Source organism: Coturnix japonica, chromosome 1 (assembly GCF_054131305.1).
Source record: "Coturnix japonica strain WE chromosome 1, WE-NBRP24, whole genome shotgun sequence".
Taxonomy (NCBI): Eukaryota; Metazoa; Chordata; class Aves; order Galliformes; family Phasianidae; genus Coturnix; species Coturnix japonica.
This window is the reverse complement of record NC_140663.1, coordinates 37666112-37692460: the sequence shown is the minus strand read 5'-3', so window position 1 is coordinate 37692460 and position 26349 is coordinate 37666112. Positions and strand designations below refer to the sequence as shown.

At 34.1% G+C, this 26349-nt stretch overlaps 1 protein-coding gene across 8 annotated transcripts in view; it reads right to left on the bottom strand.

Annotated features, from left to right (window-relative positions):
- Positions 1-26349, bottom strand: part of ALX1 (ALX homeobox 1) — a 64407-nt gene that overhangs the window by 20618 nt on the left and 17440 nt on the right. For 2 of the 8 annotated variants that reach the window (XM_085538038.1, XM_032443795.2), the window contains 2 exons: positions 25326-25480; positions 23136-23666 (listed from right to left, as the gene is read on the bottom strand). The exons of 1 other annotated variant lie outside the window; for it this stretch is intronic. In XM_085538038.1, the coding sequence (XP_085394164.1) occupies positions 25367-25480 (114 nt within the window). In that variant the 3' untranslated portion in view covers positions 23136-23666; positions 25326-25366. Of the gene's footprint in view, positions 1-3633; positions 3781-5663; positions 5721-23135; positions 23667-25325; positions 25481-26349 lie in introns of those variants that run through there. 5 more of the 8 variants (XM_085538022.1, XM_015857569.3, XM_085538043.1 and 2 more) reach the window with 4 other exon arrangements.

Below are 26349 nucleotides of genomic sequence, written 5' to 3'. Positions count from 1 at the left end.
ACAAAATCAAAGATACCTCAAAGCATAATTCATCTATTTCCAACTGGAATAAAACCTCAGTTTCTATGTCAGTTTAACTCAAAATTTAAAATAATGTGTTATGCATTATACATAATTGTAGCAAAATCAGTGTACTGTGAACATCTTCAATATTTAGTCAACAGTAGTTGATATTAAAAACACCAATAAATCTCTATGTGTCGAATCATGTTTTATTCAGAATGAGAGTAGAAGTATTTCTGTTATAACTATTAGTCTCAAGGTAAAAAAGGAATTGTGTGCCTAAAGTGTCCAACATTCCCAAACATATCAGATAATCTAATAAAAGTGACTTATGTTTTGTATTTTCATTAGAAGATATGATATATAGAAAATATGATATAATTTTTCTGACATTAAATATTATCATAGTAATTCTGGTAATTATATAAAAACTTGGATCATGACATCACATCTACCTCTGTGTTTTTGTTCCCTCTAATGATAATGCAGCATGTTTAGAGCTTGCCTGTATTGCAGAAAATCTGACATACAGTCCCAGAATGCTTGTCAAGAAGAAGCCTGGTGGAACAGATTTTAGGGATACTTCATCCCACTTTGAGATCAGTGGGAGAGTGGCTTTAGTACCACAGAGATTTCATTTGCTGCGTCTCCATTCAGTGAGTAGATGAACAGTTTGTTTGCTTAAATGCGTGTTCTACAACTTTAGTTTGTCTTTCCTTTAAGCTACTTGGATGCCAGTGTGTAAAATGATTAACAGCAATAAATGAGACTCAACAACTCAATTATTACAGTTCAGATCTGACAAACATTAACTTATGTAATTACTTTGTAAAGCTTCTTTATAAAAGATGACAAATAGCTAGACTTGCTGATGCCAGTTTAAAGAAAAAAAGAAAAAAGCATTCAAATTACTGCATTTTCAGAATGTAAATATGTTCAATTTATAAAGCAAAGAGATTTTTTTTAGAATGAACAAATAAAATGCCTATTGTAGAAAATACAGTAGCGTAAGGATCCAATTGTCCTTAAATTCTAGTGTAAGTGTTCAATCAAAAGTTGATGTTTTGTAAGGTGATTACTTTTTCAGTGTGGGGTAAAACCACCACATGACATTAAAACAAAGTACTAAGGAACCTTGCCATTGTCTTAATTAATATGATTGTTTTAGCTCAAATGACTGCATAATAATAACCATTAATTTATAGTTCATTTTCTACCATAATAACAAAAAATAATAATGATGTATAATAGTATAATATTAGTATTTTATTATTTCCTCTCTGTTTAGGTCCACATTCATGCTTTACTCTTGGATGCACAAATAAACTGCTTTCATTGGTTATAAATGAAATTACCTCCACCCTTTTTGTTTTTCTCTGGTGTCTACAACAAAACAAACCTGTTTAACATGATTAAAAATATATAGTTCCATTACTTCTCATGACATTCAAATTGTTAGAGACATTCTGCTTTCCTCTTCTAATGAGGTGCATTAGTCAAGAGCTAAAGGACCTTTGACCTAGGATCAAGTGCCTACCCTGCAGGGAAAGAGCTCAGCATATGGGATTAGGGGTTGACAGGAGTCAGCTGGAAGAAATACCTGAGAATTCACACTTAGAGTAATCCCTGAAAACTGAATCTGGGTATGGGAGAATAGCAACTACATTCTCTAGCAAAAAGCCTTATAAAACTAAACTAGGGTTTTGGGACTCAATCATTAGCTGTACTATTGAATGAAGTAGTTACACATGTTTAACACTATACTAGGTGGGGACAGAACATTTGTGAATGAGTTTAATCTCCAATTCATTTTATTGCTGACTCCCTTTCTCTGCTAATGATGTTGTATATAATACTAAAGGATTTACCCATTCGCAAATAACAAAATATCCAATAGTTTATTCGTAAAGGTTTTTCAGAGAAAAGTGTTGACAGATACTTATAAATGTTTGAGTTATGAGGATTGATGGATATATAGAAGCAGTAGAAATAAAAGCAGAATTTTCTATACCGCAGAGAGATTAATCATTGAAAACAAAATGCTTGATATAATGAACACTTAATTTCAATTTTTTTTAAAAAAACAGCTATCCTTTTTGAAGTACTTCTTCTTTTTTATTCACCCATTTTCACTTTATGATAAAAGATTTATGTTAAAAAAAGATAAAAATTATGTCAGAGTACATTTGAGCAAAAGTTTACATTTTTCTTGAATAAAGGAATGCAAATACAGAAATATGTACATTTTTGGCTCAACCTAAGAATGTTTCCTAACCAACATATTTAAGTGTTTATTTTAAAATAAATAAAAGAAAAAAAAATAGTCTTCTCAGTTTTTCTTCAGGTTTATTTTCTATTATTACTGAAATCAGATGTAGTTTGCCGGTTCTGCTAATACTTATCTCAGTTTTTCAATAGGAAACTAATTACATGAAAATATTCCTGATTTTTAAGTAAAATCTCTGCAACAGGACAAGACAGTATTAAGATCTATTTATATGCTTCAGCCAAGGCTTTTGTCCTTGTTCAGTGCTTCAAACACCCTTATGCTGGTCCAGACCACAACAATTACTAAATGGATCAGGAATTTGAAAGTGTAGTTGCTCTGATAGAAGGTGGGAATATTTCTTTTAAATCATTCTATTAAAGCAGAAGGAAAGAGATTAGCAGCATGCAGCTTTCTTTCCTTTTTTCCCCTTTCTTTCTTTCTTTCTTTCTTTCTTTCTTTCTTTCTTTCTTTCTTTCTTTCTTTCTTTCTTTCTTTCTTTCTTTCTTTCTTTCTTTCTTTCTTTCTTTCTTTCTTTCTTTCTTTCTTTCTTTCTTTCTTTCTTTCTTTCTTTCTTTCTTTCTTTCTTTCTTTCTTTCTTTCTTTCTTTCTTTCTTTCTTTCTTTCTTTCTTTCTTTCTTTCTTTCTTTCTTTCTTTCTTTCTTTCTTTCTTTCTTTCTTTCTTTCTTTCTTTCTTTCTTTCTTTCTTTCTTTCTTTCTTTCTTTCTTTCTTTCTTTCTTTCTTTCTTTCTTTCTTTCTTTCTTTCTTTCTTTCTTTCTTTCTTTCTTTCTTTCTTTCTTTCTTTCTTTCTTTCTTTCTTTCTTTCTTTCTTTCTTTCTTTCTTTCTTTCTTTCTTTCTTTCTTTCTTTCTTTCTTTCTTTCTTTCTTTCTTTCTTTCTTTCTTTCTTTCTTTCTTTCTTTCTTTCTTTCTTTCTTTCTTTCTTTCTTTCTTTCTTTCTTTCTTTCTTTCTTTCTTTCTTTCTTTCTTTCTTTCTTTCTTTCTTTCTTTCTTTCTTTCTTTCTTTCTTTCTTTCTTTCTTTCTTTCTTTCTTTCTTTCTTTCTTTCTTTCTTTCTTTCTTTCTTTCTTTCTTTCTTTCTTTCTTTCTTTCTTTCTTTCTTTCTTTCTTTCTTTCTTTCTTTCTTTCTTTCTTTCTTTCTTTCTTTCTTTCTTTCTTTCTTTCTTTCTTTCTTTCTTTCTTTCTTTCTTTCTTTCTTTCTTTCTTTCTTTCTTTCTTTCTTTCTTTCTTTCTTTCTTTCTTTCTTTCTTTTCTTTCTTTCTTTCTTTCTTTCTTTCTTTCTTTCTTTCTTTCTTTCTTTCTTTCTTTCTTTCTTTCTTTCTTTCTTTCTTTCTTTCTTTTACCCCTTCTTCTTTTCCTTTTATTTCCTTCTTTTCTTTTTTTCCTTCTTTCTTCTTTTCTTTCTTCCTTTCCTTTTCTCTCTCTGTTTCATTCCATACTCAGGCACAGTGCAGATCTGAACTGAGATGATTTTATAGTACTTGCATAGGGTCTGCAGAAGTAGTATGAATAAATATGATAAATATTTATAAGATAAATATCATCTGAGAAACTACTGAGTGAAAAACTGACAAAACAACACCAACAAAAAAACAAACATTATCAGTTCATTAATAAGAAAACATGTCTATTTACATTAATGGTACATCAATATATATTTCAATTCAGACTTGAATAATAGTCAGAAAAATTACAATCATGTTGCTCATGTTCAAAAGCTACCTAAGCCCTGAAGGGTTCCTTCAATTATTACATGACCCTAATCCGCCCTCCAGCTTTTAGAAAAGAAGTGGTACAAAAATAATTTGGCTGCGTCAAAGAAACCCTAGGTTTCATAAGGAAATTTGTTCCCTTGTCAGCACATTTTGGTCTTTTATATCCAGTGGCTGCATGGCTGATATAGTTTTATCTTGATAGTACTCAGATGTGATCACCATGAACTAATACCACTTCCCATGGAAGTGTACATCATTTTTCATACCTTGTATGTACTTTGTAGTTGCAATTTTTAAAATGCAATTGTTTTAAAACACAGTCAGGATTTTGATTTGAATGACAAATTACAATCTAAAGCTGAGTGAGCTTGTTTCATGATAATCCTGCAAGATCAACAGCTGCCTGGCTGTCTGGCTTACATTGGCTATAGAAACCTAAAAACAAACATACATTGACCATTATTCTAATTGCAGGGAAAGGAAGGAAATCTGTCCTGCTTTCTGGAAAACAAAATAAATTTGTGGCAAGCAGCACATTTATTTACAATTTAAGTAATCACAAAGATAGTAACAAAATAAATCCTGTAAACAATGCAATTATTCTGTTTATTGTAAACTTGGCATTGCATTTAGAGAGAGCTCCTGGGATCTCATTTCATCCTTTGATTTGCTTCCCACTACTACCAGGATGGATATTTTTTGCACACATGGAATGAAAGTTTCTATCTTTGCATAGCATATGTACATCTGAGCATGGGTGGATGGGTGTGCCTAAATTCTTGTTACAAAAACAAGTGGGTTAAAAGGCAGTGAATCTAAACTAAGTTAACAAAATTTCCACAGAATGAACTAATTGAGTAGCTATAATTTTTGTTTTAAAGACAGGAATGTTTTTTCTGATATTATTCTAAGTTTCTGAGTTCCTGGAAAGCAAAAAGACAGCTGCTCTACAGTATTTTAATACATTCTAATCTTCACCAAAGGACCAAAACATTAAGAATTCAGTGAGGAAAATTACCTGGAGATTTGTGGGTTTTTGACTGGTTGGGTACTTCAAGCAATTAGAAAAAATATAAAAATACATGTGTTTTTATTCATTGAATCAACTCAATCACAGGCATAAATTTAAAATATCGATGAATTTCTTATAGCTTTGAAAGTTATGTTTCTAGACACACATATAAAATTATTAATGAATAATACATTAGAAATACCTTTTTTCATTTCATAATCAAATGTGCCTATCTTAAGGTCAGGCATAACCTATACTGATTAGAACAGTCACAAGACTGAGAATGGAACCTCATCTACTATCTTATTCTAAACCCATAACTTCTTGCTGAGTCGCACCAGATTTTAGGACTACATTCAAATTGATCACATCTCTAAGCAAATTATTCCAGTTGCTATTTCTCTTCTGTTAAAAACATTTATATTTCCAGCTAGTGAAAGAGAATGTGTGAATTAGTGATGGCTGCACTTACAAATGTGTTTGAAGCAATTACATTTTATGGGTGTCAGATAAACAAGTGTGATATTTGACATTCTGATACTATCATAGATTGTTACATCATTTTGTTTGTGCATTACAACTTGCAAGATGGAGCTCTTTAATTGTAAAAGCTTTAGAACTTTACTCCCTCCCTACTCCTTACCCCACTACAAGGAAAGGCGAGTGTTTCCACTTGCCATATCTGTTTCACAGTTCCATGGAAATCTAAGAAAGAAAAGGATACACAACAAGAGCAATGTCAAAACCAGAAAAAGACATGGAAAGCTTTCAGAAGTATTGCAAAAGCTGAAAGTGCACTCCAACTAATTTGTGTTTTAGCATAGCATTCTCTATGTACTTTAAAATTAAGTACTTCCTTTGTAAATATAAATGGCCCCATTTTTCTTCTTTCTCCAGTTTTTAGTGATTTTTTCCCCCTCGGTTTGCCTTTTAGGACTGATGTAAGTGCAGCTGTGGTTTTTTAAGAGGTGTTTACACCATTTCTTGCCCACAGCTCATCCATCACTCTGCTCAGATACAGCAAGCATTCAGAATGTAGCCTGAGAGTAGCACAGCAATTTGCCTTTCATGAAGTGGTTTAGATGAACCTGGAGCATCATAGTGTGTCACCAGGAGTACATTCCTGATGTGAATGTAGTTGTCCTTCCAGTGTTTCAGAATATGACAAAGAACAGAAAGACTCATGTTTGCATATGCTGTAATGGAACCAGAGATTCATACGCTGCAGTAATACCAGTTGATACTCACTACAAATCTTTTTCGGTGTCATCCTTGGTGTAAGAAATTTTCCTTGGCTCCAGCTTCTCTCTCTTAACTACAACTTCACTTTATTCTGCCAACAAATAGTCTGTTTTTCATCCATATGTAAAAGTATTTCTCTGGTTAAATACTAGTTTCATAATAAAAACATAAATATCAACTTCAGACATTGCTCTGGTTCCTTAGAGTTTGACCAACTCAAGTTAGAGGTGTTCATATCTGCTACTTGACTAGGCCAGCCAAGTCCAGACATCATGATATTTATGCTTGCTTTACTTTTAGTACGTCTTACACTATACTGATTAAGAGATATAGGTTTAATTTATATTTGAAACGGCAGTTTGCAAAAACACTCCTTCAGCTGTGTGAAGTTTTAAATGTGTGTTTACAGGAGATACTGAATTTTAACAAACAAACACTGGGAGAAGACAGAGGAAAATTCTGTACCCTTAAGATATTGGATATAAAAATGAGCCTTGTAGCAGCCCAAAATGAACATTATGTCTAACCCCGAGTGCCTCACACCACGAAAAAGATGGAATTTTACCCTTTATAACATAAATTTACATTAGTGCTGAGGAAAAACAAACAAACAAAAAACAACTGTAGCTAAATAGCCTGATTTTTTTCTAAGAATACATAATTAAAATATATAAATTTTCAATGTTAATTTTAGACATTTGCTAACAATAATGTAATTAAAAAATCAGTAGTAAACATAAAGATATATAATATTATATAGCACTACATAGACAATCTACTATCAAATAACTAGTGGGAAGTGTAATGGGTGTATAAGACACAAGTTAAGGAAGTGCAAGTTCCAACATCTTTTTCTAGGCATGGGATTTCTAGTTAGGACCCATAATGGATCTGTTTTGCTTTACCTCTGCTCTCAAAGGTGACAATTTTATAAGCACACCATTTATAAGTTAGATCACCTGTAATTTTTGAACTTTAAACTTGCTTACTGCTTACTCTGAGACCCAAGAGCTCTTTCCAAAAAGAAAAATAATGGATCAGAATTTAAAATGGATGAATACAAAAGTTGTTTTTAAACACTCAGAACAGATAAGTGTAAATTAGAAATGAACAAGCGTTAAAAGATTGTTTTGCCTCTCCCAAATAGTCAATGACTGTTATAGCACAATCTAAGGAGCTTGAATTTCTACATATAAGCTCCCCTGCTTCCATGTAGGAAACCAATTGATATGCCTGGTGACACACAGGACATCTCTGCAGAAAAAGTTGTATGTGTATATAAGAATAATTATTAAAAATGAAAATTTAACATTTATGCCATGTTCACCTAAACTAGTTGTAATTATGTTGTATCATTTACTCTATTTTGATTTTACTTCAGACTAAATAAGGGAATGTTATGAGAGGAAGAGTCTGCATGCAGCAGGAGATTCTTCATGCTGCTAGTGTGAATGACACATCACATTGTAACATTATCAGGTACCCACGTCCTTGCTAAATATATTCTAAACAACAAATTTATAACTCTGACCTAATCTGTCTAGCACTGAGGTAAAAGATTAAGCCCTAGACCAGTATTCTTAATTCTCTTAAGACGCCTGAGAGGCACTCAGAAATGTGGAAAAGTTTGAAGAAAACTGATTGTGCAGAAAGAAACTGAGAGTCATAGTGAATGAAGAGAAACCTATGAAAAGAGAAACGTGTGAAATTTGAGACTTCGTGGTTCCTCAAAGCAAGGTGCCACTTCTAGACTCTAGCAGTTCTAATGCTATTCATTAGCTTTTTGACTGCTGAGAAACAAATTCATAACCATATACTGAAGAACTTTTCAAATAGTCTCATTGGAGCATAGCAAATGGTTTGCACATAATCAAAGTTCTGCAGTGTTGTACAATCCATGTTTTGAAGATCTTCAGTCAAAATTAATGGGATTTAAAAAAAAAAAAAAAAAAAAAAAAAAGAAAGAAAAAGAAAAGAAAAGAAAATGTTCCACCCAAAGAGAAAAAATGGAGTATATATTTCACTGTGTCCAGGGAAAGCCCATCCATAAGACAAGTCTACTATAAAGCTACCTGAGTTATAAGTTTGCAGGAATTTGTGGCCTACAAAGCAAAGCGCCCTTGGTAGAGGCGAAACACAAAGTCTTTTACTTTTGGCCAATGGGAAACAGTGGAAACAAGGACAGTGTAGGCAAGACAGAAAAAAAAAGATTAGGAACTTCTCCTTGTGTCAGGATTTAACTGTCCCTGTTTTTGTGTACATCTTGTGATAACGTATCCACTAACTACTGAAAAATCCAAATATATTCTATTCCAAATTTTTGTATTTGAGATTTCTTATTATTATTTTTAGAGGTGCAATAGAGAACATAAATCCAGGAGCTACTTATAATCTAGCACTAATATATATAAGCACTTTAAAAAAAAATAATTCTATAGAAAAGAAGTAATCCTATACCAAAACATGCAAGCATTTTGTTTAAGCTTACTTATGAATTTGAAGTATTAATTGCTTTTATTCTTCTATACTTATAAACATGTCTGTTTCTCTATGTTTCTCAGAACTTGATCCTGATTTTGGCTGCTCTAGATCTTAAAATGTAACAGAAATGTGTATTTTGTCCTATAGCATGGAGACTGTTCAACTTCATGAAGAATATGTATGTCTTGAGTTGATTACCTAACAAAAACTTTCGATAAAACCTACCTAGGATTACCACATTTTAGCCAATCTACCAGCAGCCTGGAATTTATATTTATATTGTTAATAATTTAATGTTTTCTGGCAGCAGATCTGCTACAAGAAGATTTTACTTTCTGTTGCATTTTTCTAGTTGACACAAATTCAAAATTACAAGATAACCATTAGAATATGAAGCACTAGAAGCCTTTCCTAGCAGCGCTAGTTGGAGATGGCACTTGTCATCATAATTATCACAACCAAGTACTGGGATGCAAACAGTGTGAACTCTGAAAAAAAGGAGATCTCATGAGCATTTCCATTGATTCCAGGCAACTTTGCTGCAAGTCGCAGGCAAAATCAGCTTAAGCAGTTTTGGTTACTGACAGCCAAAGCAATTTTTCTTCATATAGACTTGATCCAATAGAGCATTTTAGTTTTCATTTTGGTATAGCTTCCAGGTTTTGTTTGCTTGGATTTTTTCTTAAGTGAAGATATTTTTTAAAACTGGAAAGAATCATGAACTCAATTATCCTGTCTTTTCTAACTCCTTTTTTTTTAATATTCATCACCTATCCACACTTACTTGTTTTGACCCTGTGTAATAGTTTGTAATTATATTTTTGTTTTTTGAAAAAAAAAAAAAAATTTAAGAAGAAAAGGTAGGAAAATAAATCGGTGATCAGTGATTTATGGTCCAAGCCATTTTCTCACTTATCTCTCTTCTCATAGATAGCTCATTTCACCCAATAAGTTTACGACAGTTGCATTCGATTACCTCTGTTCTACCTGAGTAGCAATTAGCAAATAGACTTAAGAAAAAAAAATTGTTTCCAAGTTATTGCTGCTGCTTCTGATCATCTGAGCACAGCTTAAGGCCTGCCTGCCTATGGAATAAATTAGTCTGATGGTCTGTGTGCAGCTTACAATAGTAACCTTAAATAACTTCCTCCACTGTTGTTGCAAAGGAGAAACATCCTCCTTGATCAGCTTTGTGTTGACTAGAGAGTCACCTTACTTCAAAGGAGAGACACCAACATTAAGATTCTGGTAAATCAGTGGAGCAGTTGAAAGGAAGGGTATGAAAAGTCTTGTTTCTCTCAAGCTGTCCTTTCATTGTTATGCATGTATGCCACTCTGTATATGCATCTGAATCAGACTTTCATGAAATAAAGTCTTTCTAGTCCTGTAGCTGTTAATCTAAATTGAATATGTGTGATATCTTCACAACATGCTGTGCCTGATGCTCATTTGCAGCAACTGCATTGTTTTCTGTGTAGGCACATATATTTTCCTTGAGGTAGTATTCCTTTCTCCAAATTTTCTCAGTGAAAAATGAAATGAAATTATGATATGATATGATATGATATGATATGATATGATATGATATGATATATGATATGATATGATGATATGATATGAAATGACTGGCACAGAAACTAGGGGAAGGAAAAGCTTCAGAGCTATAACTTTTCACTTTTTTTTTTTTTTTTTTTTTTTTGCAAGACAATATAACTTTTTGAGAACAATGTACTGTTTGGTCCTGACTTAATGCTGGATCCCTAGCCTCTAGTTTGCTTGGTGTCTTCTAAGCTTGGTTCTGTAACTTAGCATCTTTTTTAACCTTTGACAGATGGAAAACTGAAAGCAAAACAAAATAAAACAAAAACAAAGGAAGATTGGACAGGTAGTCAAATGTAATCCTACGTACTAATCCACATATACAAGCTTATATTGTCACCTGTCCTTAGACCTGGGTTTTTGAAAGACATTGTTAAATTATGTGTAAATGATTGCTCATGGGAACTTTGAGAGATAAACAACTGTAAAATGAATCTAGCAAAGTAAGTGTCATGTTCATTGCTTCAAGAGTCAAAGCACAGGATCAAAGGCTCAGGAAAAAACAAAGTATGACAAAAAAAGAAAAAAGAAAAAATCAGTTGGGAGTAAGGGTCATAGCCAAACAGGAACAAAAGAATAAAGAGCAGAAGAAAACATCTGCAAGCCTTGCTTGTGGGGAGGGAGAAGGAAATAGGAAGAGGGAGGAACCTTTCCACATACTTGCCCTCAGAGGTTTGCATACATTTGTGTACTACACATTGTTTGAACCTGATTTATAAAATAGTCACATTTCAGAGATAATGAACATCACAGATGACCTCCTCAGAGGGATTTCCCCTCCTATTAACGGATAGAGTATAGAAAACTTTCACATCACCAAAAATAAAGTCTTGAAGACACTGTAACTACCTATCCCCAAAATTTTTGAGAGATAGATCTGCTCAGACCTGTGCATACCATTTTTTTAAATATGTTTCTTCATCTCCTTCCTTACTTTCCATCTCTGTCTTCCCATATGTCTCCATCAAATCAAAGAGCCATAACTGCAATTATGGAGAAATGCATTAAGAAACAACATAAAAGTGTTTCACAGCCAGCTCAGATGCTAGACTTAGCCTGCCCTGTAGCCATCTGGAACCAGCTGTGTCTGGAATGGGACAACTGTGACCTAGTCCCTCTGCAGCCCCCCTGAAAGCCCCAGGGTACTTGGACAGTTGTCACAAGGAAAGGGGATAAAACCAGTGGCTGTTACTATAAAGTTTCAGAACTGATGCGAAGACATTAAATTGTTGTTATTGGTTGTTAATATTTGCTTCTGTTCATAAAATCCATTAAAGTTACAGTACTTTCATCACAGAAAGCACAGTCATTTTTTCCACCTAGCATATTTAATTGCCTATACAATTTATCTGTAAACTTTACTAAATCTGAAAAAGAATATATATTTTTAATCAAACTCAGAAAATGGATTACAGATCCTACTTTGCAGAAATTGCATATTCTGTGCCCTTTAACTGCTTTTTTTTTTTTTTAAACTGAACACTTTTCACCTATCTTAATGTGGATTTTAATTTTCTTACTATATAAAACCATCACACAAGTGGGATTATTATTGGGATCTACATTTTCTGCAACCAAGCTCAGCACCTTCATCTTCCCAAAAAATTCCAGTCATCATTTTTAATCTCAGTGCTATCCTTGCAGCAAGACTAAGGTATTTTGAGGAGAAATGCCCTTCTGCTTCCATCTGTTGAAGACAGAATTTTAGAAAATCATTTTTGCAAAGAAAATAAAAAAGGCATGAGTAAGTGCGGCTTCTATCAATAAATAAGTAGATTCAGACTGACCCGGGTTGGAAGGGACCTCAAGGATCATGTAGTTCCAACCCCCCAGCCTGGCAGGGCCACCAAACATACACCGATTATTATCAGTAAAAGTTTCTATTCTCTTCCAGAAATGTTCACTAGATTTCATACTCATGGGAACAGAAATTAAATTTGTACCTCTAAATTCTTCATGTGGTAAAATTCCCTTTTATAACCTTGTGATGAATGATAGCTTTGTCACTTGTTGTAATTATGCTTTGCAGTGTTAAAGAAAGGTTCCTTTGCCTTAGATATTAGTTAAGTCTTAGACCAGGAGCTGAGAAACTTCTTCTCACCTCCTATTATCTGGGCAGAAGAAAACTTATTGGGAGAATTCTCAGGGAAGAAGGTACAAAAGTGAGTCAAATATAAATAGACTTCTAATTCTGCCTTGAAAAACCTTACCTATATCTCATTAAAAGGTGGAAGTACAATACAGCTAAATATATCTTCAGGTAAGATAAGGCAAGAGAAATGTGATAGCTAGGATCTTTACTTAAAATTCCTAAAAGACAAAAAGGGAGATGATAGATCATGGCTATTAAACTAGCAGGAAATCCTTTGTATTCTGTGACATAAGCAAAGTTCATTTGTTCAATATGAATAATGTATTTAAAAAAAACAAATAACTCCCCTGACAGCATGTAGTTCATGCATGTTCTTCTTTTTCCACTAATTGCCTCCCCACATTCAATATAAGATTTTTTTACACTGTTGCTCATTCTGAGAAAAACAAAGCTACATTTAAAGTATCTCCTCGTGAAATACTACTGTAGTGAAAAAAAATCAAGTACTGTTCCTTCACTGACCTTGAAATTTGCAGAAGGGCAGCACGTGAAGGTGAAGTCAGATCCAAGGCAATGTTAATTGCTTCTCTTTCCTCCAGAATTCTCGTGAAAAAAACACTTAACTTCTGTTTAATTCAAATTTATCATGATTTTCTCACTACTATTTACAGTCAGTGTATGATGTTGATAAAAAAAAACTGCACCCACATAGTAAACACTAAATGGAGGAAGCCTTTCAGTTGGGAACACATATGAAACAGCATCGGCAGAAACAAAGATTGCACACACTTATTCAGAAAAATACATTGGCCCATAAATAAAAATCTTTATAAAGACTCCAAGCAAAAGAAGATTCTGGACTAAGGAAGAGAAAGATGCAGTTAAGAAATAAAAAGAAGCTGTATAATGACTAAGAGAATTAGTTCATGAGTATCAAGAAGCTGAATAAATGGAAGACAATCATACAGCAGTAAATAAAGATTTTTGGGAGTGAAAACTAAAAATTAAGAAACTGAGAAGTTAAGTTTGGTGACATACAAGAATTATTTTACTAAGTTACTTGTGCCAAGCATTGTGTATATAATTATGGGCAGTTCTTGCTTTTAGGTTTCCCAGCCTGAACATTTGGGAAAATGAATGATACAAGATCATTCTTGTAGAACTTCATAACATCCTACAAAATAGAGAAGACAATTCAAAAGAACCAGTTTTGGATCAATCAAATCATTTCATGGGAGGACTCTAAGAACCTATCAGGGCTCCATAAAAGAAAGTATATGAATTGCCGCACAGCTTTACAAATAGTCTCAATGCAATGGGTCGCAACCAGCCTGCAAATTAACTAAAGAAAGACAAAAACATGTAAAATCTTGAAGACTTAAACAAAATTTTATTTTGCTTTGACAAACTGGAGATCTAACTCAGATATTTTATATAAAAACAAAGTACTCTAAGCTCAAACTGGTAAGTAACGGCAACACTTTATGTATGCATTTTGGATGCCAAAGAGGAATGGAGGTGGAGAAGTTAAAATAAATAAAATGTCTTATGTAGCTATTGCAGTTTTTAGAATTCTTGCCTCTGAACACTTTTGAAGGTCTCCAGTTAAATACAGGAATGCAGAGTAAATAGAAAATAGCACTTTTTATCTTAGATTATCACAGTATCACAATACCACAGTCTTGTGCGGGTTGGAAGGGACCTTAGAGATCATCGAGTCCAACCCCTGCGATTCGACCCCCTGTGTAGCAGAGCGGCACTTCTACCACTTCGTGCCACAGGGGGGATTCGAACCCAGGCCTACCAGTGTTGCAGTGTGGCATTCCTACCTCTGCGCCACTGGGGCACACGGTATATATATATTATATATATATTATAGGTTACAACTGAATGAGTAAAAATGAAGAAATGTGATTGTTCCAGATATTGACAGGACCAAACTGACTACAGGAAAATATCTTCTCTTTACTAATGCACTGATGAATTTTCAGGCAGATTAGATACATGAGGGTTGATTTCAGGATGTATTAGTTCTTTAAGAAAATAACTTTCATTAAATATCACCCATCTTTAATGTTTGCTGCATGGTGTAAAAGTGGAGAGACAGATTTGGGTTTGTTTCATTTAGGGCAAACAATAAAGCGTATTTTTGTTCTTTGCCAAAATTAATACATTTCTTCCCAGGGTAATAAACTTTCCAGTGAGCTCTGATATTCCTCTTAAAGAGACTAAACAGATGCATACTTATAAAAAAACAATAAATAAATAAAAAAATTCAAGGTAATTATGTTACACAGTTATAATCACTTCTTTGCTGTGTTTTTTTTTCGTATTTATATATCTCACATATTTTCATTCTAAGTATAGTGGATCCAAGGCCCAAGGTCTTGACTCCATTCTTCCTTAAACTTTTGGAAATCAGAGTTGAAGTGTGGTAATAATACTGAAGAAATTAATATTGTAACTGGGTCCATCATGTCTGTATGTGACTCAGAAACACATAGCACACATTGAAAGGGAGAGTGCATTAATAAATAACAGAATAATAACTGTAAGCAGTAGATAGGGGGGATTTTTTCTCAGACTAATATCAGAATGCCTTGAGAACTTGACCCATTGATGAGTAAGGCATAAATCTGCTATGCAACTATGGATATATGCAGTGTAGTGGCTCCTAAGGACTTGGGAAATTCTTTTCGTTGTTCTGACCTCAAGAAGGTCAGTATTTTTATCTCCGGGCAATGAAACATGGTTGAGACCATTGCCTTGTGCTTTTTGAACATTAAAGAGCATCTAAGATGAAGTAGTTAAGCCTTGAACAGAATGTATTTCTCCCTCACAAAAATATGTATGAAAATCTTGGCTATTTGCATAAGACTACTCATAAACGATGGAGTCTCCATACTTTATGAAAGATCTGAGAAATTTAATGAAGCAACATGGGTATAAATTACTGTAAACTTTGAGGTAAGTAGTAACTGCACTTTTTTTAATGCAGAAGATAAATCCCATAGGTAGAGTAGGTCTAAGTGAATATGTTAGTTAATCACTTTCTATAAATTTTCCCTGATTCCTTTTTTGGAGGCTAGGGAAGATTATTACATTATCTGGCTCTGCTGACATTACTAAGGTTATTGTAGGCATGTCTAAGAAGCCATAGCTAAATCTTTCTTATCAGTGATATGTAGCTTATACATTGAGTGAGACTTTCCTCCACTTTACCTTGCTGCCACCCCCTTGGATTGGCACAGTCTTCTTTTCCTATACAAAAGGGCTGCCTCTGAGCCACTTCATGTCCTTTCTTTTCTGCCTTGCCTTGCTTATTATTGTTGGGCAGGACATAATGCTGACCACTGTACTTTCGTAGCCAGTGAAATGTTGTTCCCACTTAAAAAGAATATGTGATTCAGATTTGGAAGAAGGAAAGTTAAAATTTCTATCTGAAATTCATGAATCCTAGTGAAGAAAAAACAAACAAGCAAACAAACAAACAAACAAAAAAAAAAACAAAAACAGTACAAATGAGAGTTTGGTCTCATTTGAATTTTGTAGAAAGACATTGACTCCCCTTTTCTAAGCCTGAATGCAGAAAACACACTGAGCTTGTATTTCCTATCCCAATAATATTCTGATAAATAAACTCTTTTAAATTACTCAATTGAGTAGTCAACAACTGATCAGCAACTTTAAGCAAGAACAAGATAACAAGGTGGATGGATATATTTCTGTACAGCCTCTAGGGAGAAAAGTAACCCTGTTCTATCCCAGTGTTTCTAGGTACATCTGCAGTATCTCTCAGCACCCTATATTTCAGGAAGTCAGCATGTTTGTGAAGTTATTGTAAGGTAGCAGTGGGCATAAGTAAAACACTGCTAATATAGTACTTGGCCAAAAGTAGCCTCCCCTGTAGGAGTTTGTTTATAAATTGCTTTGGTCCACTTGACAAGGTCAAATCCATTCTCTTAATGATGAATCTCATCTGTTCTGGTGCAGAAAGAAATGTTTTCTTTCACTTCTACGTGTGGTAAGAGCTCATTCATCTCTATACGTTCTAAAGGGAAATCTAGCTACATCAGAGAGAGAGGGAGTACTCAGAGGGCAACTGATGGCCAGGAAGATATATTGAATTCACTTTCCTGGGATAGACATTCAAATGGTAACAAGTGATAGAAAACAGCTCTATATTTCAGCATGATGTGTGTTCTCTCTCTTATGATTAAACCCCCTGTGGGCCATCTGCATTTAATGGGTTAGAACTACTTTGTAGCTGCAGTTTTTTCTTTCCATGGCTCTTATTTATTTGAGAGGAGACCAAGCTGCACTCTTAAAAGTGCAGCGTGTAGGAAACACTGCCAAAAGAATGAGAACGAAAAGGCAAATTTATGACCTAGTGTTGTTTTAAGCATTTAGCAGCATAAGTAGGAAGTGTAGATAAATGTGCACTTTTAAAGGATTCTCTATTTATCTCAGTTACATTATTTGCTTAAATTCCTGAGGAGAATTAGAAGAATTACTTTATATAAAGAGTTAATATTCTGCCTCTGGGCTACCAGTTTAGCATATTTGTGGAATTGTTTTCAAATAAAAATAACAATCCCCTTTAGAACAGGCTTCTCTAAAGAGGGAGAAACAAAAGCTATACAGTCCATACTCTTCCCTCTTATACTCACCAGAAAAACCTGCATGATTATTACTGCAATCAATTAGATATAAAACAGTCATTTATTAAAGTTCAGTGTTTTAAAAATAGCAGAACAGACTACCTAACAAAAAAATCATTCATGAAAACCAAGTGATGTTGTTCCAGAACAATTTGATTTAGTATTGTAAATCTATTAACTGTTTATTAGGAATCATATTCTGGTCCCAAGTCAAGTCTCTGATAAGACTTCCTCTAACTTCAGTTAGGATTTGATTGTAGGGAGATTTTTGAGTAAAGGAAATTTCATCCCTCTTTGTCAACACTGAATTTTCTGGCACCATATATTCAATAAACTCCCAAAAAAATGAATGAATTTTCCTCCTTTCTTATTGCATATATTACCTAAGCATTTGTTAAATAGTACTCACTAATTCAGATCTCTACTTCAAACCACTTTTCTTCTAAAAGGCTCCCAAAATGATTCTGTATTTTATCTTATGTGCTCAAGTGACAGCTGAAGTTTTTCCATATTCCATTATATGTTAATTTTTATAAAGATTAGTGAAAAATATATATTTTTAGTAGTCCAGAAGGACATATGCAATTAACATGTTTCATCTTGCCTTTTTCACAGTTCAAGATCTCATCTGTTTTCCATTTTTAATGATTAAAAAAAAATTCATTTGACTAAATACATCTGAGTAAATATAGTCATACTGATTCAGATACTTGTCTTTTTTGTTGTTGTTGATTTGATTTGTTGTTTTGTTGATTTTGTTGTTGTTTTTGTTGTTTTTAAAGGACACTGCTTAACAAAACTTTCATTTTAACTGAATTCTTTCTCAAATGGGCAAAAACATGAAAGTGTTAACCAGGACCTCACTTCACCTACAAGTAGTTTATTAATCATTGTCAGACTGGATTTTCCTGTGTTTTTAACAAGAAAGGGATTTAGACCTCTTTGTAATCCTTCTTCACATCAATAAATTGCTCATTCACAAAGCAGTTTGGGAGATGAGAGTCAAATCCTTTGTAACTGCTGAATTATAGTAGAAGACTTTGCACTGCTGTAATGACTGTGGGACAAACATGCATTTTGTTCACATATGGATATTCTCACAGGGGAACGAGGCAGGCAGGATTAAGCCTGCTTCTATTATTTTTATTACTTAAAGGACACAGAGATCATCACTGTTCTCCCCAGCTTCTGAGAGATGAAGCAGTTGGCAGCTGTTGGAATATGAAGTGTTACTGAAGTTAGAAAATGAGCAAGGAAAAGCACTCATGTCACATCATCTTTTTAGCCATGCAGAAAGTATAAATACTGTTCTGATCCCTTAAAGTGAAGTCGTATTAATGGTATTTATTTGTTCTCCTTGGTTTTGATCAATATAATTGCCTATGCACTGATGGATTTCTTAGTCTATTCTACTGCTTATTACTGTGGGGATAATCAACATTATGAAAGTGAGCAACACGAGCTATGTGGAAGTTTTGGTCTGTTTCATGTGATGACTCACAACTACCCTATTTCTATAGAAGATGATGGATTTTGAAAGCTTCACTGTGGTTTTTTTTCCTATTTTGAAAAATCAGTGACACCCAAAGTGGACTGCATTTGAACACCCTGAGTCTCCTCCCCTCCCAGAAAATTATTCTTCTGTTCCCAGTTATCATACCTCCATACTCGCTGTATACTGCCTCCCTCATACACACACCTCACATTCAGCACTTGCCCAGTCTGCAGCTTATTTTACACAATTTAAATCTAAAATATTTTCTCTCAAACTACTGCAGCATTACATTCTGAATATTTAGTAAGTTTACTTATGCTGCCAATATTTCAAGTGATAATCCACCAGTGTACCACAGCTGTTTTGTGTTGCACTGGCAATACAAAGCAGCTGTAAACCAAGTTTAACCAGATAAATACTTCAGCTTCTTTAGGCTGCTCAGAATTGACGTTAAATAAATGGGATAAAGAAGTAGCTATGACAGTAAGCTTTGGGTAACTCCTCACTATACTTCACATTCCAGGTAAACCTGAATGATCATTGTAGAGGGATAAGAAGAATGTATTCTGAAGATTCGATGGGTGAACCACTTGTTACATAGTTATGAAAGTTCTGGAGGGGAAAAAAAAAAAAAAAAGAAAGAAAAAACACAAGACCATCTTTTGCCAAAGACAACTTTTTCTCCCAGAATAATTCTGAATTTTAGCAGTTTATGTGCTCTAAGATCAGTTTTATCTCTGATCAGACAGGCAAATATCTGGAAATTTATTGTGAAAACATTAGTTAATCTGTGTCATTTTGAAAACACTGAAATATTTCATCCTTTGCAACCATAAGTATTTATGTCTATCATTTTAGAATATCTCAGTATTAAATGTACAATACTGTATTTTGTTGGCATTTGTTAATCGCATACTTCACAGCTTTGCTACAAAGTTTACAGTCAAAACGAAATGCTTTTAACATATTGAACTGGAATTTTTCAGTACTTGACAGAGTAAAATATTATGACGTTAAAGAAGTGAAGTAAGAAATATAGTTCATTTCAACTCTTTCTCAGCAACAAAAGTTGCCTTCATTGATACATTTCTGTGGTGTGTAACACTGCCAATTAAACTGTAGGTAGAAATCATCAGTTGTGTCAAACTCTTCTGACCACCTTTATGGTAAGCGGATGGTCCTTAGCTGCTAAATGCAGTGTTGTCCATCATTCACATGAGTCTGTACAAATCATAGAAAGCACTTTTAATTTTCGTGGATGAATTTACATCTGTTCGAAAATTTGACTTCAAACACAGGCTTAACATTTTCAAATTGTTAATGAATCAATCATGGGAGAAAAAAATACAGCCCTGCACTATGTCATCACAAATTCTTCACAGTAATAATTACAACAATATTTCACTTTCTCTTTTAACAGAACAGGGACTCTTTGCAAAGAAGTCCTAGAAATTTACTGCCCAGCCTTGCATGATGACCACATATCTCAAACATTAATTAAAGAACTTGGCAGGAAGGCTATGTAAATCACCTCCTTTTGTTTTTAGTGCATCTGCCACATGTTGAAGAAGCACTGAAAAGATTAGTTGCTCACGCTGAGTAATCGTTAAATGGATACAATCAAAAAACTCAAACACAAGTCCCAACAGATGTAGTAGTATAGTCCAGTGAAAACTAAAATCATTTACCTTGAATAGAAATTTATTCTAATTATTTGCATACACAGAAATGCCTCTTTTCAAGATTTTTTTAATAAAAAGAGAACCTTACAAATAGACCCTTTGGCTTTATTTGCATTGCTTATGGAATAAGGAGCTACTCATCTTGGTTAAAAAGTCTGAATCTGGCCCTAAGCCAGTGTGGGCCAGATTCTGCCATCCTTACCAGAGCTGAATAGTACCTTAAGCTGGGGCCGATTATGAATCGATTACTCATGTTGTGGTGAGCAACTCTTTGCATGAATAGGGCCATTGTGAATAAACCTTCACAAGTGATTCACAATTTGGTCTATGTGAGTAGTCTCACTCACATCAATGCATCTACACATGGAGTAAAGCAATACTAAATAAAAGTGGCAGAATGTGACCCTGTTGTAGTACTTGACATCTAACGTGAAGACACTTTTTCATTAGCTAAATGAAATGCTGCAGCCGACAGAATATTATTCATTCTTTGAGACAAGGCTGATGCAAGAGCATGACAAGCTTAATGCAGGTCTGCAACTTATCACACCTCAGGTTTAATGAAGGGTTTAATTCTTGTTTGCTGAATGCATAAAGTTATGCTAGCAACATGTAACAAATAATTTCCAATGCTAAAACTGAGGAAGAAAATTTAATTAGAACTGTATCCCTCTCATTTAATTAAAATCAGCAGGAAGATGACATAGTCTTTTATTTTCCCCTTTAATTTTGGAGGCTTCAAGCATCTAAAGATGTTTCAGTGTTTTGAAAAATGATGTTTATTTTCCCCAAGCATTCTGTTACTGTAATAAATTCCTAGAAATTATTCAATTTTATTGACATAAAATGCCCTGCAAAAATGAACTTACTGGACATCACAAGAAAATAATTACAAATTCTGCTTTCAAAATAAATAAATAAACTAAAAGACAGGCAGCAAAAAAAACAATGGCTAATTTTGCCAACTTTTGCTTCTTGGTCCAGTAATGATAACCTAATCAAGATTATCTGAAAATCAGTTTGACATGTTCTGTATATTGTACCTTAAAAAAAGGATTACAAGAAAACTGAGGAAGAAGGAAAAAAAAAAAAAAAAAAAGAAAGAAAAGAAAAGGAAAGGAAAGGAAAAACTTGCATTTCCACTACTTGGCACAAGTGTCTGTATAAAACTAGTATCTTTACCTGTACTAATAAAATTCTTTTTTATTTACACCATAAGGCAAATTTTACTTCTGTCTAAGCAGACCATAAAAAAGGAAATGATAAGTTTTAGACTGAATACTCTTTTACAGTTATTCAGGCCAAAGTTGAAGTTCATTTTCAGAAGAAGAACAGAATCCAGAAACCACAAATTCAAGCATATTTATGTCTCTTTCAACAGTTTTTCTAAGAATTTACTGTAAGATGCCCACTTCCAACTGATCCTAATGGTTAAATCAAATTTAAGTTTAATTGTTCCACTGAAAGATTACAGAACAGACCCTTCTCCTATTTTTGTTTTCAAGTTTAGCCTCATGAGTAGAAGCAGAGGCAAGCTGAGAGTTTGTGAGAGTGTGTTTTTATGAGTACTGATAGTTTTGCAGTTGCTATGATAAAATGTGCTTCCCTGATCTTCCTTTCTCCCCTCACCACGCTCCTTTTCTAACTAATGTCCAGAGAGAAAAGCAAGAAGAAGCAGGGGGAACTTGGAGATGTATATCCTGTTTAATCACAGCTGTGTGAGCCCTTCTTTATTTCAATTAATTTACTTTGCCTTTATGAACCTGAGAGACTGACTGTTGCTCTCAAAGAGGCTGACATTTCACTCATCTGAAGGAGCCTGGAATGTGACAGGGGAAAGGGAGGAGAAGTAAATCAAAGTAGATAGCAGTTCTCCAGATGTAAAGTATTTTTCTTCTCCTCTATTTTTTTTTCCACCAGAAATGTCAGAAAGTCTGCTGACATTTTAATTCCTTTGTGATAGGCTGGGAGCTGAGAGCCAAATCCTGATGCCACTGCAGTTGAAAACATTTTTCCTATGGACTTTAAAGGGGGAAAAACAGCCTTACACACTGAAAAAAAAAAAAAAAAAAAAAAAAAAAAAAAAAAAAAAGCAAAATATCAACAAAATGTTTGTAAAACTAACTGAAATGTGCTCTTATAATATCTTGAGATCAGCCACAAACTGAAATTGGAAAGATTTGTTGGACTTTTTCCTTTTCAATTTGACCACAGCATAGCAAAAAATGGTAAGACTGGAGAGGAAGTAGGATTTTGTTTTTGCTGTTTTGTAAGTTTCAAGTTATTCTATCTGAAACCTTAAATATTTCATTTAAAGCCTAGTTGATTTATGCAATCTGTGCATTTCTTTGAAACTCTGTTAAACACTGATTCTGCTTTAAGTGATGTCTTTATCAAAAATCTCATGATCTGTATAGGAATACACTTGAGTTCATAAAATGAAGGGACTACCTTCTATTCTCATTATGTTAGTTGTGCATTGCTACAAGTCTAGTGAGCTAGCTCTACATGCATTTAAAAAAGCAGCAAGCTGGCTCAGAGCTGCAGCACAGTTCTGAGAAAATTAGATCTACAAATTCCGTCTGCAGCACAAGTGATCGTATATTTCCTTCTCTGCATGGTGTGCTTGGAGATTTACATCGTGGTTCTAATATAAGAAATGTATTTTCCTTTACAGAGTTCTTCCATTATTAAGTATTAAATTGAAAAATATTAATTTTGTATACAGAATTGCTAAAAACCAATGGTGTAGACATATTTGCTTTATTCTTTTTTGGTTTATTCTTTTTTGCAGGTTCTATAATCATATTTAATGAAATTGTACAACAAAACATGTTTCTATATAAAAATCAAAACAAAGAGGGATTATTGAACTTGATGCATGGTAAATCCATATGGTTTATTCTTAACTTTTATTGTTAAATATGATATTGCATTTTTGTAAGCAGACGTCACGTATATTGTGATTTCTAGCATTCCACACAGGGCAGCTTACTGTTGTGTCCTTTAAATATGGAAAACAAAAATGCTTTCAGATTACTATTTTTAAAAAGGATATGAAGAAAGGGTACAGCTATATTACATAGCCCAGGAAATATTGGCAGCATGCTCTTTGGCTTTCATCCGTAGAACTGCAATGCTGGAAGATCTCCTTTCAAATTCCGGCTTGGTTTCAAAAGCATGTCCATTGGTTGCCCCAGAAAGTAAAGAGTCAGTGAAAAAATTATTGAGGGGCACGTGGCTGAACTGATTCTGGTGGTTTGAAAAGCCTGTGTAGCCAGAATCTGTCCGAGGTGAATGGGAATAGGGTGTCATACAGGAGGAAGTATCTCGTGGTATCATGCAGGAAGTAACCACAGAACCACTAGCCGTGTTCCCCGCCCACAGATTGTTCTGAATCTGGAACATATAAAATGAATAAGATTAAATATAGATATTTCATCTTTTGTTTTCTTCACTACTTGATTTCACTTAATACATCCATAACTAGGTTCTCCTCTGAAGTATTTACCAGATTAAATCCTGAGAAACCTACAAATGAATCCATAAAATATTAACATTTGCCAATACATCCAAGAGTTTTTTCCTGAAGTTGTTTCAAAGATGGTTTTAAGACCAAAAAGCCTTTTTGTGCTTACTTATTTTTAATAAGAAATACACTTGAGGGTGTTTCCTTTTCAGCTTGCAGCCCGAACAAGCTGTGTTGTACATTGCTGGAAAACATTGCATGACAGACTAGGAGACAAACTTTGTGGTTACCAGTGATGTCTGCTGAAGATTTGGAATAACCATATATTTAAGCTTTGATGTGTAATGTTTTCTATACTTGGCAGGCACTTAAAACTTCATTCTGAGCTTCAGGCCTTCTTATATAATCTATGAATAGACACTATAAATAGGTATTTTTTCACATATTTATTACTAGATCAACATACAGAAAGATTTTTGAGGTTCAGCACATCATTATAAGACCATGCATTCTTTCATCCATCCTCTATTCACTTTGCTTCAATCAAACAAACTTCATACTCAGCAGCTGTCCTATCTTTTTAAACTCTCTGCTGTCTATATTTCTCTGTCACAACTGTCTGGATATGCTTTCTGTCATACTGTGACTTCCTTCATCATTTTTTTCTTCCGCTTACTGTTGTCTTATATAGTTTTTTATTTATTTTCCACTTTTACTTGTATATCCTTCCTGAATGTTGATTTTTTAAAAATATACAAACTGTGGTACACCAGAATATATCACAATACAAGGCATTTGTAAGTATCATTCATAATACAGAAGCTCCTACTCAAGAGCTGTATACCTTAGGGTTGGTTGTTGTTGTTGTTATTTTTTAACTTTTCTGAATTTTTCTTCATTCTAAAAACCCATTGCCTATTCAGAATGCCATTTCTCTAATGTACTGAGATTGAACCCAAATATTTATTCTCTGCTTTATGTTGGAGTAATTGCAATTACTCCTTGGTTAGCACTATAAAGTGAATTCCCCCTTCACACTTAATTTTGTTTTCGTGTTGCAAATACATAGACAAAGGAATCGGGACTTTAATAAATGTGGGTTATCCTTGCAGCTGATTTTTTTACTGTCAGATTTGAGATCAGTAGAATTAAAGAATAATGAGAGTCACACACACACACGGAAAAAAATTTTTCTGACTCTCAGAGCTCTTTTTCCCATTTTCCTTTACAACAGCACATATCCCCCATACCATGAACAGGTTAAAAAATAAATTATGGTTCACTGAACTCATCTAGTTGAGATATAGTGCAGAAAGAAAGGATTAGATAATTACTGCCTTATTTTATAATTAATATTTTGAACAGTTGTATTTGCAGAGGCCTTAGAAGCTGACAAAACAATTTGGACTCTTGTAATTCTGGCAGTAGAAACAAATTGATAACTTCTCTAGCTTGCTTTCCTGCAGAAGAGTGAAGAAAAGACACAGTAGCAAATTCTTGGTTCCCAAATTCTTCATCTTCCCAGACTCCCTGTTTACACATACAGGCATATGTACATTGACACAGCCCCTCACATGAATGCAGATTACCTTTCCACACAGACACATACACACAACAATTCGGGCACACCTCAGGCATCTTCTCCTGCATATCTTAGGTGATCTGCTGAGAGGTAATGAAGTGAATAAGGTGCCTGAGGGAGCTGATCAAGGATTTTTTCTCCTTCCTGTGGACTTCTTGTGATCTACAGGAGGAAAGAGACTCCAGTGAGAGTTTCAGAGCTCTTCATAGAATCACAGAATATCTCAAGTTGGATGGATCCACAAGGATCATCGAGTTCAACTCCTGGCTCCACACAGAACCACCAAAAACCAAACCCTATGTCTCAGAGCATTGTCCAAATGTTCCAGTTTGGGGCTGTGACCACTGCCCTGGGGATTGAGTTCCATGCCCACTACCCTCCAGTGAAAGGCTTTTTCCTAACACCCAATCTCACCCTTCCCTAATGCAGTTTCACGCCACTGTGTCAGGTCCTGTCACTGTCATGCATGAGCTGTTGGCCACCATGAGGCCTCCCCTCACCTCATTCTGCTCTAGGCTGGACTAAACAGTTCTCATCCTTACCACCAACTTTCAGCAGTTTTTAAATTACCCTTAAACATCAGCTTATGAGAGACCCTCCACGGTTTGACATGATTTTCAGCTTACTTATTACCCTACCCCTGAGTCTGTTTTAACTTATAATTAGGGGAAAAAAGAAAAGAAAAAAAAAAAAAAAAAAAAAAAAGTAGTCCTAATAGAACTAGTGTTTTATCAGGGGGGTTAAGGTACATATCAAGACCCATTTGAAGCATTGCCTTGATTAAGAATGTTTGTTGTACTCAATCACACAAAATATTCTTGAAGACATCAGTGTCTCTCTTATGGCTCAGGATTCAGAAATTAATGAGTATACTTTTTCCTGGAAAGTTATTCAGATCCTTTGCAGAATCCGAGAATTTTTATCCAGACAATAAGGAAATAAAAGACCATGAAAGAGTTGGTAAGTATGGTTTTTAAGTGTATGGCAACTGAAAAGTCATTCAAGACTTACTGCTTATTGTTGCTTGCAAA